General features: G+C 31.7%; 1 protein-coding gene across 1 annotated transcript; it reads right to left on the bottom strand.

The window, feature by feature from the left end:
- Positions 1-1,198: 1,198 nt before the first annotated feature.
- LOC143044448 (DNA-directed RNA polymerase III subunit RPC8-like) lies at positions 1,199-14,416 on the bottom strand. Its single transcript, XM_076216472.1, has 8 exons — positions 14,272-14,416; positions 10,481-10,622; positions 9,779-9,875; positions 8,161-8,247; positions 7,688-7,751; positions 4,362-4,448; positions 3,359-3,476; positions 1,199-2,177 (listed from the first exon to the last, which is right to left on the bottom strand). Exons 2-8 carry the CDS (start codon positions 10,589-10,591, stop codon positions 2,127-2,129), a joined length of 615 nt encoding a protein of 204 aa, XP_076072587.1. The 5' UTR covers positions 10,592-10,622; positions 14,272-14,416; the 3' UTR covers positions 1,199-2,126.
- Between the last annotated feature and the right edge of the window lie 6,189 nt (positions 14,417-20,605).

A 20,605-nucleotide genomic window follows, 5' to 3' on the forward strand; every position in this document is an offset into this window, starting at 1 on the left:
AGCAAACAGTATATATTACTAAATTAACCACCGTGGATAATTATGAAAATTGACTGAAAACCCAAAACATTACTGATTTTTTTATGGTTGAGGCTTTTCAGAACTGCCTCATGGGTTAGGGCTTTAATGACTTTGGTTTTTGTTGACATATCTTAAAGGACGATGAATGTCACGTGTCATGCTCTTATTACCATGTTTAGAGTACCTGAGATCAAACCAGGTTTTGGCAGACTTTTTCGTGTTGCTCAGTCTTTAGTTTTCCATGTTGTATTTTGTACACTTTTGTATATAGTTAGGTTGATTTTCTTTTTTTGCTATAGCATTGTCATTAGCCTCTAGTCTTTGTTACATCAGTGACATATATAGGTATATAATTATGTCTCTGATTACACATTTGTATGTTTTGTAGTGATTAAGATTATAACGCAATGTTGACTGATGTATCCTATTTTTGACATTTTTTCCGATTATGTCTGCGTTTTTTTTTCAAACATCATTGTCAATATAATGGATGGAATTTGATGCGACTGTCATACAAGTGAGAGGTTTAGCTAGCTATAAAACCAGGTTCTATCCACCATTTTCTACAAAAGAAATTGCCTGTTCCAAGTCAGGAATATGACAGTTGTTATCTATTCGGTTGATGTGTTTGAGCTTATGAGTTTGTCATTTGATAAGGCTTTTTCGATTTTGAATTTTCCTCGGAGTTAGTATTTTTGTGATATTACTATATTGAACCTTAGCTTCAAATATTTGATTAGGTTTGAGCATTTTTGATAAACATTATCCAGAAAAAGACTTCAGACATACGAAAACAATAGTGTTAGTTTCATTTTGTAACTAATTCAGTTATCAATCAACAAGTGGAATATAATGATAAGATAATTCAATTAAAACAGGTTTGATAAGTTATTAACCAATACATGAAACAATATGGCAAAATAGTCAAAATTAAATTAAAAATGACACCACTTTATAAATACTTCGTTTTTAAGCTTGGATTTGACTGCCATACAGAAGATGTATTACAATATTAAAATAATTCAGTCAATTTTTGAGAAAATAAAGTCAAAAAAATATACTGCATTAAGGATGCTACCAGAATATAATTTGTTTTTATTTCTTTTTCATGGTGATCACAAGAACAATGAAGTTTCATTGAAAACTGTTATGGAACTCAGACCTGACAACACAAAGGAAGCATGTTTTACCATTTTATTTTTTGCTTGTAGCGACATAGAATTTTAATACATGTATGCCAACCAGGCAACTCACTTTTACATATAAAGGATTCATTGATCAGATAGTGATTATTATGACCTACAAGTATATGTATTCATCTGAATACTATTAAGTGGGTTTCATTGGGGTCTAAGAGTAACGCAGGATTGCCGATTTTTTGTAAGCGTGACATGTGAAAGTCAAATTATTGTGTCGTGAAAACGGGAAATGAGGTCTAGCGGGACCCAGGAAATGACAAAAAGATGAGAATTGCTTACGTACATAGTGTAAGCGTGATACAGGAATCTGACAAAACAGTAAGTGGGATCCGGGATCGAACCTCCAATGAGACCCCCTTTTTAGTTTTTTCCTGTAAATATAGTTTTGAAAACTGTATTGATTGGTGATAACTTTCAAATGTGCTAATGTCTAACAAACATCACATCTTTTCTATTAATTCTGTAAGACAATATTAGATAAACCAGGTAACAGTAAAATACGATATGTTTTTCATCTTTTGTGGAATATAAAATAAAATCAAATCCAGATAAATACACATGGGGAAAGCTCTATAAAGCCAATTTTTACATCAATTTTCTTCTTCAGATTACATTAATCTTAAGGATATTATTAATAATAAGCAAGGGTTTTATAACAGTAGGTCATTGTGTAGAAAAATATAATTTAAATAGTTCATTATATTATGGTAATTGTCTTTAAATATTGCATGGAACCATGAATGTTGGTAAATATCGTAACAGGTTTCAGCATGATGTGATAAACATTCACTTTATAAAAGTTATAAACATGTAGTGTCTATTTCTATCTTATATTTATTGAACATGAAATAACTGCTTCACATTGAATGACGTCCATGAATGATGATGAGAGAAGTAAATTTACTGTTAGCTGTTCCACCATGATAGTAGTCCAAGGCCAGGTTCTGATATAGATCCCTGAAATCAAACATGGAAATGAATTATCATGAAACACACCTTTTAAGACAATTGTAACAAAAATCTTCAAACTCTATAAAAGAATTTTCCCAAATAATCTTAAAATTACGGGAAATCCTGTTTAACCCATGATTTGAAAAGCTTTGAAAATATCCCCATAGAAAATAATTGGGCTAAAAATATATATTTATACATTTACTACATATTTATCTGTAAATATCTAGTTAACATTTATCAAGAGATATGAGCACTGAGATCAATGTCATACATCTATATAAATACAGATCAAAACCATTTTTTCAATTTTCAGGAAAATATGAGTGGCTAAAACAGAAATATATAGTATTGACTATATATGTAGGATTACTGTAGGAAGATAGGAATATTTGAAAGTTCAAGTCTATTTTAACGGCATTAACTTTCTAAATGCAGAACATTTGGACATTGTTTTCATTGAATTTGATGGAGAATTGGAATTCTCATATATGAATTCTCTTAAATAGACACATTTTGTTTTTTGTGTATGTTTGTTTTGTTCATGCATTGGTGACAATATAATGGAATTTGATGCGACTTTCATACAAGTAAGAAGTTTAGCTAGCTATAATACCAGGTTCAATCCACCGATTTGTACATTTGAAAATGCCTGTACCAAGTCAGGAATATGACAGTTCTTGTCCATTTATTTTTGATGCGTTTTGTTATTTGATTTTGCCATGTGATTATAGACTTTCCGAATTGATTTTCCTCTTAGTTCAGTATTTTTGTGATTTTACTTTTTTCTACCATGGTATTGGTTTTTACTATGATCAATAATCATTAAATTGTAGTTAATTTGAAGTTTAAACTTTAATTAGGGACCTTCTTTAGGCCTCGTAAAACCTACTTCTTTAATTGCACAAAGCAAAACAGTTTCAGTGATTTTTCGGCGGAAAAAAATATTACGACGCTAAACAATGATACTATTTCAAATGTAATAGCATTCAGTGTTCATTATCGCTGAACCAGTATATATTTGTTTAGGGGCCAGCTGAAGGACGCCTCCGGGTGCGAGAATTTCTCGTTGCATTGAAGACCTGTTGGCGACCTTCTGCTGTTGTCTGCTCTATGGTCGGGTTGTTGTCTCTTTGGCACATTCCCCATTTCCATTCTCAATGTTATATGATAAAAAAGTTACATACTACAATTGTGTACGGGGATTTCTTTGATTCCGAATCAGGATTATCACTGGTTTCAACACTGGTACCATCTGGTCCTGTAGGTGTGGTATCTACAAAAGTTTCGTCAACAACACGGAATCTGTAAAAAAAAATAATGCTGAATATAATGAAGAGACAATTCATGAATTTTACAAATTTAGGGATTTTTTTAATTTGAATGAGTTGCTGTAAAAAGTACTTATTATATAAATCTAGTCTCTTTATTTAAGACAAATCTTGTGTTTTGAAAGGTTCACTTGGAAGTAAATCTATCTGAAGCACATATATGACTAGCCTGGGCCATTGACTCATATTTTCATATAATAATGCCTGTTTAAAACTACTACAAGTAGTCAGTTATTAATGATGACTTGGGGTCCTTGGTTTTAACATCTTTCTTTTAAGTAATGTGAACATTTCATGGTGTTCCAGGGGTTGGAACTCCTCCCTTTCAAAATGAATAGATTCACACCTGGCTTATGTAACCAAAAAGAATTAAAAATAAAACCAAACCTGGTAAAAATGGAATCAATGCTACATGTGAAGGAGATACTTTCTCAAAAAAAATTACCACACATGTACACTGAAACTAAATATAGACACTGCCAACAAGGAAATGTAGGATCGCTATCTATCAATTATGTACAAAATACTGCAGGGTCAACAAAAGAACAAAATACAAGACTAATCTCAAACCTACTATTAGAAATAGTTAGTTTTTTATGGAAAATAAATCAGATTCTAAACTATAGTTCAGGTTGAAATCTGAAATCAACAATTTTTTTCTTTATGAATTTGTGGTGCAAGAAAATTGCAATGCATGTTTCATAATCTGCTTCACACCAAACTAGATATTTCTTAAATTTGATACAATATAACTTTGGACAATAATACAATAATTACAATAATATGGACAACCAGAAACAATGACTATGAATAGAAATAACAGACTCAAGTTAATAATTTACTATATATGAATCCTTACCTAATTTCTTCACCAATATCCATAAAAAGATCATGTTTTTCTTCCTCAACTTCGTAACTCCATGCCCAAAGTTGTTCTTTATCATCGCTGTATGTGTTAAAGATTCAAACATATACATATATCATGGCATTTAAGTCATGTAGGACTTCTGTTTCAAAAATTAAATAATAAACAAAACTAGAGGCTCTAAAGAGCCTGTGTCGCTCACCTTGGTCTATGATCATACTAAACAAAGGACATACATAATAGATGAGAATAGAATTCATGAGAAAATTATGTTTTGGTGATGATGATGTGTTTGTCAATCTTACTTTACTGAACATTCTTGCTGTTTACAATTTTCTCTATCTATAATGAACTTGGCTCAGTAGTTTCAAAGGAAAATATTTTGTATAAGTTTACAAAAATTTACGAAAATTGTTTAAAATTTACTATAAAGAGCAATAACTTCTTAAGGGGTCAATTGACTGTTGTGGTCAAGTTGACTTATTTGTAGATCTTACTTTTCTATACATAATTGTTGCTTACAGTTTATCTTTATCTAAGATCATATTGAAGATAATAACCAAAAACTGCAAAATGTTCTTAAAATTACCAATTCAGGGGCAGGAACCCAACAACGGGTTGCCTGATTTGTCTGAAAATTTCAGGGCAGTAAGATCTTGACTTAATGAACATATTTAAATGAATGAGATTTGCTCTAAACGCTTTGAATTCAGAGATAACAGCCAAAAATTGCATTTTACCCCTATGTACTATTTTTAGCCATGTCGGCCATCTTGGTTGGTTGGCCAGGTCATCAGACACATTTTTTAAACTAGATACCTCAAGGATGATTGTGGTCAAGTTTGGTTAAATTTGGTCAAGTAGTTTCAGAGGAGAAGATTTTTTTTAAAGATTACTAAACTTTTAGAAAAATAGTTAAAAATTGACTATAAAGAGCAATTACTCCTTAACTGACAATTTTGGTGATGTTGACTTATTTGTAGGTCTTACTTTGCTGAACATTATTGCTGTTTACAGTTTATCTCTATCTTTTATAATATTCAAGATGATAACCAAAAACTGCAAAATTTTCTTAAAATTACTAATTCGGTGACAGCAACCCAACGACAGGTTGTCCGATTTGTCTGAAAATTTCAGGGCAGATAGATCTTGACCTGATAAACAATTTTACCCCCGTGTCAGATTTGCTCTTATTGCTTTGGTTTCAGAGATATTAGCCAAAATCTACATTTTACCCCTATGTTCTATTTTTAGCCATGGCGGCCATCTTGGTTGGATGGCCAGGTCATCGGACACACTTTTTAAACTAGATACCCTAAGGATGATTGTGGCCAAGTTTGGTTAAATTTTACTGTCAGAGAAGAAGATTTTTGTAAAAGTTTACAGACGACGGACAACGGATGCCAAGTGATGAGAAAAGCTCACTTGGCCCAGGTGAGCTAAAAGTAAAACAATGATTACCAAATGAATTCATCATCAGATATGGATGAAGAGGAATTTTTTTTAGTATGCACTTCTCTTCACAAATTGTATTATAGCATGTGTTTAATTATGTGTTTATTTAAAGATTTATTTTTATATTCATGCATTTTCTATATACTCTCTGATACAAAACAGATCAGTATTCGTATTACTGTTTGCACAATATTTCAATGATAATTTCATCTGTCAATTTCAAAGGTACTACTCTTTGATTTAAATCATACAATAAAGGTGTCATATTTGGCAATGTAAATAGTTTGCTTTTTGTCATTATATTTCATCCTTAAAATCTTTCTCTTTAATGGATCACTGATGTTGATTTTTTTTATTTAGATTTATATGAAGGAAACAGATATGTACAGTCATGACAGTAATAAACCAAGATTATCTTTATTAATAGGTTTTTAAATGCATTTTATTTCAAATTCATTGTTAGATACATTGCATGTATCTATTGTTTGGAAAATATGCCTACTTTGACACATGTAAAACCAGATGCTCCGCAGGGCACAGCTTTATACAACCGCAGAGGTCAAATCCTGAACATTTGGGGCTATTATGGACACAACATTCAAGCTGCATACAGCTCTGAATTTGGATTGTGATTAAATAGTTGACACAGCATAGGTTTCTGACACAGAATGAATATGGTCTAATGAACTTAAATTTTTTTTTGCTTTTGAGCAATTCATCTAATCCTCTGAAAAAAAACAAAATATTTGAAGAAATTCAGATTTAATTTCTGAAATCTGAAATGAGAAAAATTTCTAATGGAGTTTGCAACAATTACTACTCATTTAAATACATCATAAAATATTAAAATATAAAATGTCATACAGTCATGGTTAAAATTAATATTAATTAATAGTAGCTTCTAAAAAAATAAATGGGGAATGTGTCCAAAGGGACACAGATGATGCCCCCACTAGCATATAACGTTATAAAAGAACATAACTCAAGAACTGTAAAAGTGAAGCTGCCAAAAATTGAACTTAAACTGAGTTTAGAGGTAATAAGCACTATATGCACATTTCATTAAATTTAGTTGAGACAAACTTAAGTTAAGAGAACAGAAACTAAAAATTCTTAAATTTTTCCATTTTTAAAGGGCCATAACCCTAGAATAGTCATCAAAGTGCTTGTAATCACTGAATGGTAAAGACTGCTTTAATTTATCAGTTGGTAGTAAAGTGAATATTGCATTGTATATACTGTATATAGCATTGATTTAAGTTGATTCAACTACTATTCTGGACAAAGAAAGATAACTCCAATGTTCAAAGATTTCATAAAGCATTGGTTTTAGGTGATTCAACAACCATGCTGGACAAAGAAAGATAACTCCAATTTATTGTCTTGAAACTACAAGAATGCTTGTTTTTGGCCCCTTTTTGGCCCTGTTTTCATAGACTGTTTGCCCCATAACCCACAAAATATATCCCAACCTTCTACTTATGGTATTAAACATTGTGGTACAATTTCAGAACAATTGAAATACTTATACACAACTTTTTGTACTGACACTAGATAAATGCTTGTTTTGGACCCCTTTGGGCCCCTAATTCCTAAACCTTAAGGACCATAACCCCCAAAATCAATCCCAAGCTTTCTTTTGTGGTTATAAACATTGTGTTAAAATTTTATTGATTTCACTAAAGTTATTATCCGGAAACCATCCGTCTTCGGACGACGACAATGACGACGTGATACCAAATTACAACCGCAAAAATTTTGCCGTTGAATAAAAAGGACTCTTATAATATATAAGTATTCATTTAGTATGCTAAAAATAATGCATTTTTAAGATTCTCTATTTACTATTGTGATAATAAGGATACAATCTTGAAGGGTGCTGCATGGCATCAGCAGGTATTAATATATCATCAAAGAAACCCATAGAAACTGAAAAAGAAAAGTAAACCATTATTGTAGAGAAATATAAATAGTAATTTTAAAAATTTCTATTCCAGTAGTAGTATATCATGTAACTATTTGAACTAAATGCATGAATTTAGTATTGCATATATTGAAAGCTGTCTATCTGGAGATGACCACAGGTGATCAAGAGGGAAAGCAGATCTTGAAACACATGTAACATCTGTAGTGTAAAAAACCTTAATATTAAATCAATTTATAAGGCATTACACAATACTGGATTGGAAATTATTTCTTATCTAACCTTAAAACTTTGTAGACCATAATAGGTCACCAAAATTTTTAACCCTTAAACTTAACAGTGACATTAGACATTAGAGTGTGAAATTGTAAAATAGAAAAAAAACATGACACATGTCTAAAAATAAAAGCTCACCATAAACTCCTTCTTTACTACAACTTTTAGTTTTACCCGTCAATACTTCATCAATAAATGGTCTGTATACTATATATCTGAAATGAACTGTTCAGAGGCAAAGATCAGTTAAGAAGCAAAGAATGTCAATAATCGCCTTTAAAATGATTATTTAGATGTTTTATGCATCATTATCAAATGATATTATTTATACTAATATGACATGCTTCTTTCGCTTTGTAAACAACACCATGATAAAATTCTCGATATATCTAAACTTAGTCACTGTTAGTGCAGACTTAGAGAGATATATAATAATGGATGTTACAATATACCTCCCACGTAAACCCACATGTATCAGAACGTATTTACAAACGCTATGCTGATATTTTGTTTTAAAAATTGAAATTGAAATAAGACTACAGAACTTTTATTCTTATTTGACTGCATAACAAAAAGAATTAATGCACAAGAAATTAGATATATCTACAAATCAAAATAAAATAAAATTCCGCGAAAGTTCATGAATGCTTTTAGCGCATTTAACTCATTTCAAAAGTCATACAAATGAAAACGCTAAAGCTGAAGGTTTTTACGTTACGTAAACCATTGAGATTTGTATACTAATACATTAAAATGATTTTTTGGGGTAGGTGTTGTTTTATTTTCTATTCTAATGCATTATTCGCATATTTACTGAGTTCAGCAAGTCAACATGGCGGCTCCTTAGTTACGAAATGTCATCTTTGGATCTGACCGTAGCTTACGAGAAAACATGTAGATTTAAAAGGGCAAATGTTCGGTTTAAGAACTTAAAGAATAAAGTTCATTTTTCTAGCAGTTATGTACAAAATAACTCATGCATGCTACATATTTATTAGAAAATTTAAGCTTTATCTAACAGAGACTAAAAAAGAACAGCAGCACACACAGCATTCCCAACTTTGCTTCAGTTTTTAAATGACTGTATTTGTCCTATTAGAAATGAAATAATTCATGGAAGCCATAGATTTGTTGCAAATTTACACATGGCCTGGGCCGTGATATGCGTTAATTTTATCCTCGCTAATGCTCATGATAAAATTTGAATATAACAGCCCAGGCCATGAATTATTTCTTAAACAACATTAACTTCAACTCTTTTTAGGATGCAAGGTATTACTTTCAATTTGTCAACTGGTGTCATCCTAATAAGCTTTCATCAAGTCAATTTTCTATAGGCTTCATATGAGCTAAAGTGAAATTTAATTTAAATTATTTTTTAAATATAAAAATAAGATGATGTGATATGATTGCCAATGACTCAGCAATGATACAACTCGATCTCCACCAGAGACCAAATGATATGGCAGTTAGCAGCTAAATAATTTTGTATTGTCTTCAACAGTGAGCTAACACTCACTATACTGCATAGCAATCAAAAGTACATGGCCTCGAAATGAAAATGTAAAAGATATTGTATAAGGCCTTGAAATGACAAATTTAAAAGATTTCAAACAAGAAAAAACAACCAGCCTCATAATACTGTAACAACAAAATCTCTGCATTTAAAATTCCTTGGTGTGACTATGACAAAGATACAACCTCAATGTATTGGTCAATGAATAAAAAGATCTTTGATAATAATTTAGCACTTTACCTATTGAGTGTGATGCTCCATCTCCTGGGAATATAAAACTGTCCTCAATTTTGGTGATATCCCACAATGCAATGCATAGTCCAACATTATGTACTACCTTCAATGTAGAAAAGAAACGATTTGGAAATACATAATCATGACAATGATTAAACATTTTTGAGAATTTTATAATAGATCTATTTAATACAGCAAGTCAAACATATGACTTAGTAAATTGATTGATATGTTATGGGTTAAGAATAATTTCTGAGAGATTAAATTTTAGCACAGGCTGGGGATGAAATTCCAGCCACAAATTAGTACCAACAAGAATGTGTCCCCAGTACATGGATGTCCTACTCAAACTATCATTTTCTATGTTCAGCGGACCGTGAATTTGGGGTAAAAACTCTAATCTGGCATTACAATTAAAATGATCATATCATAGGGAACATGGGTTCCTAGTTTCAAGTTGATTAGACGTCAACTTGATCAAAAACAACCTTGACCAAAAACTTAAACCTGAAGCTGGACAGCCAAAGGAACTGATGGACAGAGGATTGAACGGACGCAGACCAGAAAACATAATGCCCCTCTACTATGGTAGGTGGGGCATAAAAATCTCATGTTTAACAGATTGTATGGTAAAATAACAGATCAACTGTTGAAGATTTTTTAAAGTCACTAGTCTGTACCGGTATATTAACAATGCAATACACTTACCTTATTGGCAAATTTTTTGTTCAGAGCCTCATTTACTGCATCGTTGAATTTGATATTGAACAGCCATGGAGGGATCCTCACAGTATCTTTCATTTCTACCAACACAAACATTCTCAAGATCTTTTTTGGTTACATTTTTTGTCTGAAATATAAAAGTGACGGATATATATAAATATATTTCAGTGATAAAAACGATAAACAGATTTGATATGAGTTGATTCAATTCATAACTTTCTAGGCTACATAGATTCTGAATCTCTCATCTAGGAACTTAAGGAATGCTATTTTGGAATCAGCAACACATAACTTACATAAATTTGTGACACATGGATTATTTTCAACATTCCGTTTTCTTTGTGGCAAATTGAGATTTTTTTTTGAGCTGTACTAATTTTATGGGAACCAATGTCATGAATGTGATATTCAGTAAAAAAATGACAAATAGCAAGGAACTCAGTCCTGAACACAGCATTTGGTGTTTAAAGGGTTGATCCTTAGAATAAGGACAATGAAGGAGGTAATCGTCCATATTATAACCAAAACATTCTAGCAATTTTACATTTCATGGCATTTGTGATACTTCTTTAGAGGGTGTTTCCTAGGTGCGAGTAATATTTTCTGTCTTCATGAATCATTTGAATCATTTCATGCAGACCAGGTCAGCAAAATGTTGTCTGTTTACTGTACTGGTGACTCACAAGCTGTTCATTTCAATTTAAAATTGAGAATGGAAATGTGGAATGTGTTAAAGAGACAACAACCCGACCAAAGAACAGATAACAGCTGAAGGCCACCAATGTGTCTTCAATGCAGCAACAAAAAATAAATAGTTTAAAGAAGTGTTATGACAGTTTGAAGTTTGTGTTTGAATACTAGTTAAAAAGTCTATAAATATATTTATTAAAAATGGGACCTAATAAATTTCGTCCCAGGCCAATAAAAATCCTTGCCACATACCTGCCAACTTTTGAAAATGCCCATGGGGGTTTTAGCGCGCGACAACAATTTCAAAGTTTAAAATTCTTTGCGACGACTATTTTGCGCGAAAAAGTGTAATTTTTGCATGATTTGTAAGATGAGCTTACATCCCTTTTTTTTAAGTTTATTTGCATGATTCTAGTTATTATATCAGCAGAAAATATGAACATGTAGCTGAAAGACCAGAAATTATTTTCATGTGTAAGGATACTAAATAGTTGTTGACTTTTCCAATTTAAAATTATACACAAAGAAGGACTTTTATCAGGTTGGGAACAACACATAGGGATCCCCCCTCAATGTTAGGACATTAAAAACCACTTTTTAAGTACAAATGAACATTCATATTATTTGAAGAAACTTTTCCCAAGAACTGTACATCTTATGATCTATCATTGTCTATCTGGTATTATATGGTCAACACATGTCCAAGAATTTTAATATGTACTTGGCCTTATATCTTCTTTATTATTCAAAATAATAGGACTCTTCATTTAGAAAAGCTGTTCCAAATATAATGTCAGAATTTCCCATTTTTAAGTTCACAAATCTACATTTTCCTATTTAATTTTTACAAGAGTGACCCCTTGACTAAGGGTTGTCCCTCATTTAAGGGATTCCTCATGTTGATGTGGGGGGGGTTCCATGTGGAAAATAATGAAGAGTACATTATCCTTTAAATGATTGAATACATAAATCAGTAAGTGTACATGTAATGTCAATAAATTAGTGAATAAACTACTATTTATTATATTCATGGTAGTACTGCATCATTGAAGTTTGTCAATCAGCCATGCTTTTATTCTTATTCAGTGTAAGAACCTCCTTGCAGTTGAAAAATCATTTGCCATGTTCACGTTTTTACAATTCTGACCGACAAACAGAGGCAATATACCTCCTTATTCATGTTATTATAAGATAAAGAGATAAGATAAAGATATTTTATTTCCTAATCATAGGGCTCATAACAAGCATGTAATTACATAAAGTAAAAATAAAAAGTCTTTCTCTCCCACTCGCATACACTCACACATACAACTATCGTTCTGATTAAGGATGATTGATTTAACAGTACAACATGTAAATGAAAAATAAAGTACAGATACAAATGTATTTTTATTCTATAGGAGTCAGTTGCCTACATTGTATATATGGAATGAAGGATAACTCTTACTGCCCAGAAAAGAAAAAAAAAAACAATTCAAGTATAATGTGACAATGAACAATGATGAACTGGTGAAGACATAAATAAGTTTTATAAGTTTCAGTTAAGCAAATATTTAGTTCCTCAATGTGTAAAATGAGGATAGCAATTTTACCTCAGTTATCATTTCCTTTATAAAGTCAGTACACAATATTTTGACTAATTTTCAACTTGCAAGGGATTGGATATTCGCCAAACAATATCACGAATATGGAAACTATTGGACCTCGATGAAACTATTTGACGGCAAGCATCATTATATTTCCTGAAATTTCAAATGCAGCTACAGGATAGGAGAATGTAGAAAATATTGTGGTAGTTGCGATGTCACACTTTACATGTACTTATTGTATCAAGGGTTGAGGTATCAGGTCCGTTCGCGCCCAATACATTTTCGCACCCTACACGTTCGCACCTCGCACATTCGCACCCAAGGTCTGTTCGCACTCTACACGTTCGCGCCCAATTTTAATTCATATTCCAGTTGAATAATTGGAAAATCATGATTGTTGTTTTAAATTGCTTTGGTGTAAATACTGAATGTATTTATAGCTTGGTATGAGTAAAACATTTAAGATTTTAAATGAAAAACACAAAAGATACTTGTTTTAACAGCTTGGTCCCTTTGATCTAAAACAATGAAACAATACAATATAGCAATACACTATTATAACCAAAACATGATAAAATTTATTCAACACACACAAAAAAAACGTTGTCAGATTCTTACTTTATTTTGAAACAAGTCAATGAAACAAAGTTATAGCAATACACTAACCAAAACATGATTAAGAGTTATTCAACACAAAATAAAACGTTGACAGAACCCCACTTTATTTAGAAAGATTTTGTTTTTTTAACAATACACTATCCAAAACATGATTGAGATTTATTCAACACAAAAAAAAATATGCTCTCACTTTATTTTGAGACAATGACAACAAATAAAAGAATACACTTGCCAAAATTTGATTACAAAGTTATTAAACACAAAACCAATTAAAATTGGGCACGATCATGTAGGGTGCGAACTGACTTTGGGTGCGAACATGTAGGGTGCGAAAGTGAAAGGGGGCGAACATGAGTGGGTGCGAACGTGAGTGGGTGCGAACGTGAATGGGCACGAACGGACCCATATTCAAGGGTTAACATCAGTCAGGATGTAGCCTAAGCATTCAGAAAATACATGAAATAAATGTTAAACAGTTTATTTGTGTTTCTTTCTTTATATTACTATAGTTGATTTAAACCAACATTTATTTATTACTGTTGTCTCTTTCAATATATATTAAAACACTTACTGAATATTTGTGGAATAGTAAGTTTTTTATGCTACGCCTCGGGCAATGGTTCCAACTTGGGGACAATAAACATGATAAACTTACTTTTCAACTCTCATACCCAGTCAATGAGTATACATTTTCCAGACCTGAGACTACTGGGATAGTAGTCTCAGTCGACTCAGTCCATGCTGAATATTTTTTTTGTTTTGTAAACTTTTGCCAGTTTTTTGGGACAATGGTTTTGATTTTTCTTTCACAGGGGTAAACAAACATAACCAACAACAACATGACTAAAGGTGTAATTTAAACATCATCATTAATTATACCTTCAGATAAAATATTTAATGCATGTTTGTTGACATCAACTGTCTTCTATAAGCGTCATTTCGACGTTGATCTCCACATTGTTTCTTGTTTCACTTTGTACTTTTGTTTTATTTTGGTAATACTTGCTTCTGTCAAAGGCGTACGCCGAAGTCCGACGACTTACCGAATGCAAACGTACGTTATTGTGCATTAAAGGGAAATTCCGCGATTTTTTACTTATCATCTAATTATGTTCATCTTAACATAAAAAACACATTTGCAAAGTTTTAAATTTATATTCCTTCTAATAACGGAGAAAATCAAGTATTTGTAACTTTTTGGTTGAATTCTCGAGTGGGTCGTGACGTATTAGCCCGATTTATTGAATTCTGGGAAAAAATAAAATCTGTTTAACTCTTATAGCTTATCGACAATATACGTAATTAAAAGCGCACAGCTGACGAATGGTCGAAGTTATAAACCACAATATAAGAATGAACGAAAGTGAATATGCATATATACCGTTTTGTATTGATTGAATTAAACTCCTATAAAATTATCTCTAGTAAATGTTTTTGAATAAATTTAATTAATTATTGTTGAGATTTTTTTCATAAAATATTTATTGAACATTTTTACTGATATTGAACTAAAAATATTTCAGTTCTATTTACCGTTATTGTTTTGATAATCATTTCAATGCAACTAATGTGTGAGCAGAGTGTGTATATTATTTTGTAAAGGTCACTGTATATTTCTCGGCTTGAGGTCAATTCGTTTACCTTGTAGCTATTTAGCCGCAGGTGTGAGTTCAAGCGTACACAGGTATAAATGTTGTTATTTGGAAAGGATAAATAGAAAGGATTAGAGTATATGCTGTCATGATGTTAATACACTAAGATTAAATACACGATGAGAATAAAGATACAATAATTAAATTGTGTAAATTAATTGAAAATAAAATTCAGATTCGTAATTCCGAAAGTGTATAAAAATAAAAGGAAACAATTTTTGATTACTTTCTTAGCGGCAATTGGCGTAAAGATTCAAATATGAAGCAAAAAATAGTAGTTTTAATCTTTAATAAAAACTAAATGCAATATTACCCAATTTGATATACCATTGTACATCTGTTTGATATCATTGACTTTACCGGAATTTCGTAACTTGTATTCAAATCTGGCTGTGTTTAAATGCTAATAAAACTATTGCAATTTTAAAGTTTTTAATTGACAAAAAAATACAACATACAACATGCATAATTTTTTTTTAGTTTCTTTTTAACATTTTATTCTTACATAATTAAATTCATTTGACAATCATTTACACGAACTTTTTGTGAAAAGAATACTAATTATCTAAGCTAAGGCATTATATCTTGTGAGGATTTTTGAGGATTTTTTTTAAAATTCTATGATAATAGTTGTGCAATGTTGAACATGATAGCCGTCATTAATCCAAATAAGTAATACAGTAGTTGTAATAAAAGTTATTCTTTAGTCATGCATTACAGATATTGACGAATTTATAATAGTTCGTTCATACATCGTTGTTCATGAAACAATCATTATTAGTATACATGTAAGTTTCCTGACGTATAAGAGCCATTGAGGATGAGCTCCAGAGAAATCAGACTAGTTGCGTTTCGTTCGTTTGTTTGTTGGGAAAGGAGAGGAAATGCAACCGCTTGTACAGATAAACGACAGAATTACCATACAAGCATTTATAGTCAACACAATCAGAAAGAGTTCCCATCGTTAGACGGGGAATATGAAGGCTTCCAAGAATGAACAAGTGACATGTCTAACTCTGAACAGTTAGAGAACAGACTATCGACATCGAACGCTTGTTCTTGATATTTGAAACTGTATGCATATATATACGTATACGTTTATGATATAGTGATGAGTTCTGACAAAAACTAAATTCCTTCATGGTTATATCTTGCCATACGTTTATATTGGTTTGTAAGGTGATTACTCAAAATCGTTATTTGAAAATCCTGTTTGTGAGATGTAGATTCATTTCAATACAGAAATTTCGTCTATATATTTCACAAGTGTATAACACGGAGAAGCTCTGAAGGTTCATTACTCCCATTTTGTTTGGGTGTGAACCATCGATGTTTACAGCAATATCAAGGAATAAGGTGATGATGGTAGAAAGAACTATGGGCGTCATGTGGCAAATATTACATGCATATCGGACAATGAGTTGTCAATCTGTATGAAAAGTTTTCCAATACAACCATATTATTGAGAAGGAATGTGTACATGCTATACTCTCGTACTAGTATTACAGGGTTCTTGTGGCGTTCACCTTAGACACACATCGTTTTAACGATGTTTAAAAAAAGACAGAACCAATTTAATGTCATATTTCCCTATTTTTTAAATATAACTAAAATTCTTTTATCTGACAAGAATATCCCTATTTAGCGAACAAGTAATTTATTCTTTTTTCGGTTATTGAATACCAAGAAAGAAAATAAATCCCGAAATTAATTTGAAACTTTGATACTCAAAAGTTTCCCAGCAAAATATTCACATCCCCTGGGGATAATTAGTGTTCGTCCAGTGGCATATATAACAATTGTGATGACGAATTCCTTCCTTTGTTTGAGAACAATCTTATTGAAATATAACTGTGATTTTCCTAGGTCCACAGCTTCAATGAACCAAAGCAAAAGTTATACATCGACCTGTATTTAAATCAAATTGGTTTCTTCTTTTGGTATACAACTGTAGTCTATCGACATTCGATGATTACATACTGTTGGCATACGTTGGCTAGTCTATTTACAACACTTTTACCCCTATTTATTCAAAATATATGTTTTTTTCTTATGTTCAATGTATACACGTATATATTTTAAATTGCGCTATAGTTCCGTAACTTTATATCCAGTCGTATAAACGAATCGTCGGCAAGTGCGTACATTTTTTTAAATCAATATTTCTGGTCTGTTCCAATCTGTCCTTCACTATTGACAATGACTATATATTACATTTTCCCAAATTCACCCTTGGAAAAAATATTTAAATAGATTTTAATTTCATCAAATCTTATTTTGTGGGTATTATTTATATATTATGAATTATATTCTTTACACCAGAAATGTTATTTATAAACAAGCGTATGAGTTTAGTAATGACAAGTAAGACAGAGTTGTATATTATACATCTGATAGTTCAAAATGGAAAGTTATAAGTTATAAGTTATCAGCCGTGTACACTGATCAATACCTGAAGAAGTGAAACGATGCATGAACTTGCAAGCCCGACAGGAAATCGCTTGAATACCTGGACGTGTCACCTCACACCCCTCACAATACCTTTGGGAGTAATACCTTTAGCCATGCTGGTGATCAGATAAGGGAAGATCAAAATATATTTGAAAAAAGTTTATTACTTTAAAGAATTATGAACAAATTAGATTTTCGAAAACAATTTTCACGGAACACTTATTTATGATTTCAACTTTGACTTTTCACCTAATTCCAATATCAACAGTTTAAAAACAACAGACCATGGTAATTTAAAAAAAGTAAGAATATTTTCCGTATCAAGTTAGTTAGTCGTATTAAACAACCGTACGATTGACAAGATATCGACACGCAATTACGACTACATCGGTTACTGTAGTTTTGTTTCTTTGTGGTTTATAGACATATCGTTTTTATTCATCGGGAAAGAAGACAAGATGGCGGATCTCGGAGAATTGATACTCTAAATTTAAAATCGATGGTGATCGCTTATCTAGCGGAATAAAACTTTAATATCTATGAATTTGATCATTTTTATACAGAATGAACATAATATCAATTTTTGATTTTTTTGCGAAGTTTCCCTTTAATGGTGGAACCATTTATTGAAGAGAGGCATAAGATCTATAAGATACCAGCTTTTCTTGTAAATTTTATGCAACTCAACATAAAATTTCAAAATTAAAACTGTATAAAAAAGTCAAGAATATTTTCTGATACTATTTGTAGGTTTTCAAAAATAAATGTATTTTCAAAGAAAAACTGAATCTGCCTGTACATTTAACCTGGTATATATACTTTTATATTCAGGTACAGTCTCGTTCTCACGACCGTGATGCTGAGTATATTACACTGATTGGTGTAACGATTTCCAGTCCCGTTCTGTATTTTTAGTTAGTATAATAGTTCCAGATTTAACTTTTGAAAAAAATGGTGGAAATTTCAAAGGTTTTAATATTCAAATGAATCAATTTCAATTAAACAGTCGACTCAGTGGCGTAATCCAGGGGGAGGGTTCCGGGGGTTGGAACCCCCCTTTTTTTGGACGACCAATGCATTTGAATGGGGACATATAGTTGAACCCCCCTTTTTTGTCCTGGGTTGAGAAACCCCCCCCCCCTTTTTTAAATGGCTGAATCCGCCTCTGCGACTGCATATCTACCGGGGGCATGGTGTTCTGTTTTGCAAGACTAGAATGTTTTAAAAGTCCTTATCATGGTAAGGATCAGCTATTCAAAGTATAATATCAGACATGTCATACAATAGTTGCGAATCTCTTTTATTATAGGTCTCTGATTGAATGATAGATGATCATAGATGTAGGGACGATGTACTGTCACCGTGTAGATATTTAAGGTGCCAACTAGAAATTTACATTAATCTGTACTGAGTCGTCTCAAAAAGACTTTCATTATTTTTCTTGTCATTCATATTGAATAATTTGAATATCATCTAGGCTTCAAAGACCCAGCACTACATCTCGTCCTATTAAACTTATGACAAATAGTTCATTGTTCCTGCATACATTTTTGACAATCTGCAATCCAATTCCTAATGTAATGGGTGCCAATGATTCTTAATTAACATATACACTGCCTTTTTAAAATCAATGATAGCTTAATATTGTTCTTCTTGAAAACAATCTTTAAATGAAAAATAATTAAGTGTCCAGTTTGCCTTTGTCAGTGTGCGCAGCTGCAATAAACATATGTATCAACTCCAAAATAATAAGATAAATATCACGCATGATAAGAATAATCAGAATCAAAACGGACAACCACAAATATTACAAAGAACGGAGTCTTTTTATAGAAAATTTACCCAGACACGTTTAATTAAAAATATAAGACAGATGCATTGTCGGAATAATGGGCTGTCGGAATAATGGTTGTCGGACTAACGGGATGTCACCCCTAAAACAATACTGTTTTTGAAAGGAAATCACATTGACATCTTTTTAAACTTTAGCAATTGTTACAATCAGCAATGAAGAACTATAGATCTTCTTTCACTGTGATGCCGGAATACCAATGTATAATAACTTACAAACAACTTAATATGAATTGCTGGGCATGCCACATGTTCCAAGAAATTTCTCTCCAAATTAGTATTCTCCATTATATCAGCAAACAAAAAGTTAATGTGAAACGGGCTGCTCTACGGTTGTGGTATAGATATGAATACTGATGCCTCTTGACGCATGATTAATTAGTATAAAATACATTTGAACATCATCATTTAGTATGGTTATGGGCAATACACTCGTTCTTTACATTTATAACCCTAAGACAAATTAGAGAATTAGTCAAACTGATTCATAAAACAGATTGGTCAACACATATCTTGTAAACAAGGAAGGGACACATTAAACTTCGGAAAAAAACTATTCTGATTCGAGTATAAAATGATCTCTGAAACTGACATCATCAAAATGCTGAATTTTCTAGTTTGCAACATATTTGTTACATTAGGAGGACTTGTTTTTCATCAGACAATCAGCATTCATATGAGAACCAAATGTGCCCCTCTGCTTTCCGACTTTGTTCCTTTATTCCAATGAGACAGACTTCAAACAGAAGTTTTTAGAAAAAGACGCTAGTACGTAAACTTAACTTCCCCGCTATATAGATGATGGCCTTTCACTGAATGATTCAAAGTTTGGTGACTATGTTGGCATCTGTCAAAATGATTTAAAAATCAAAGCGCTGTAAGCGCTGAAGGCAGTTAACCAAAAACCAAGGCAACCGTAATTATGAAAACTGTGGCAATGTTGCCTCAACATTAAACATTCATATATAGTACATTCATGTTTATCTAATGATTTATTTATTAAAGCAAATAATTTATATGTTATCAAGGTTTCAAAAGCAATGCATATATCAATGTATATTTTTTATGGTGAGTCTGCAGTGGTACAAGTTCCCAATGATTGCAGTTGTTCTACTTGGTAGTTAACCTTGGTTTTATTTGACTGCTAGAAGTTCAATTTGACGTAGTATGAACATGTAATAGTATGAATGGACTGGTTTCCCTGGAAAGAAAACTGAGTTTGTGTTCTATAGTACAAAAGTTATGAGACACGAATCAGA

Source organism: Mytilus galloprovincialis, chromosome 9 (assembly GCF_965363235.1).
Source record: "Mytilus galloprovincialis chromosome 9, xbMytGall1.hap1.1, whole genome shotgun sequence".
Taxonomy (NCBI): Eukaryota; Metazoa; Mollusca; class Bivalvia; order Mytilida; family Mytilidae; genus Mytilus; species Mytilus galloprovincialis.

Coding starts and splice junctions, on each gene's coding strand:
- LOC143044448 (XM_076216472.1), bottom strand. CDS start 10,591: ATGTTTGTGTTGGTAGAAATGAAAGATACTGTGAGGATCCCTCCATGG. Junction 9,876..10,480: donor ACAAAAAATTTGCCAATAAG/GTAAGTGTATTG, acceptor TCTACATTGAAG/GTAGTACATAATGTTGGACT. Junction 4,449..7,687: donor ATGCAGCACCCTTCAAGATT/GTATCCTTATTA, acceptor TAACACATACAG/CGATGATAAAGAACAACTTT.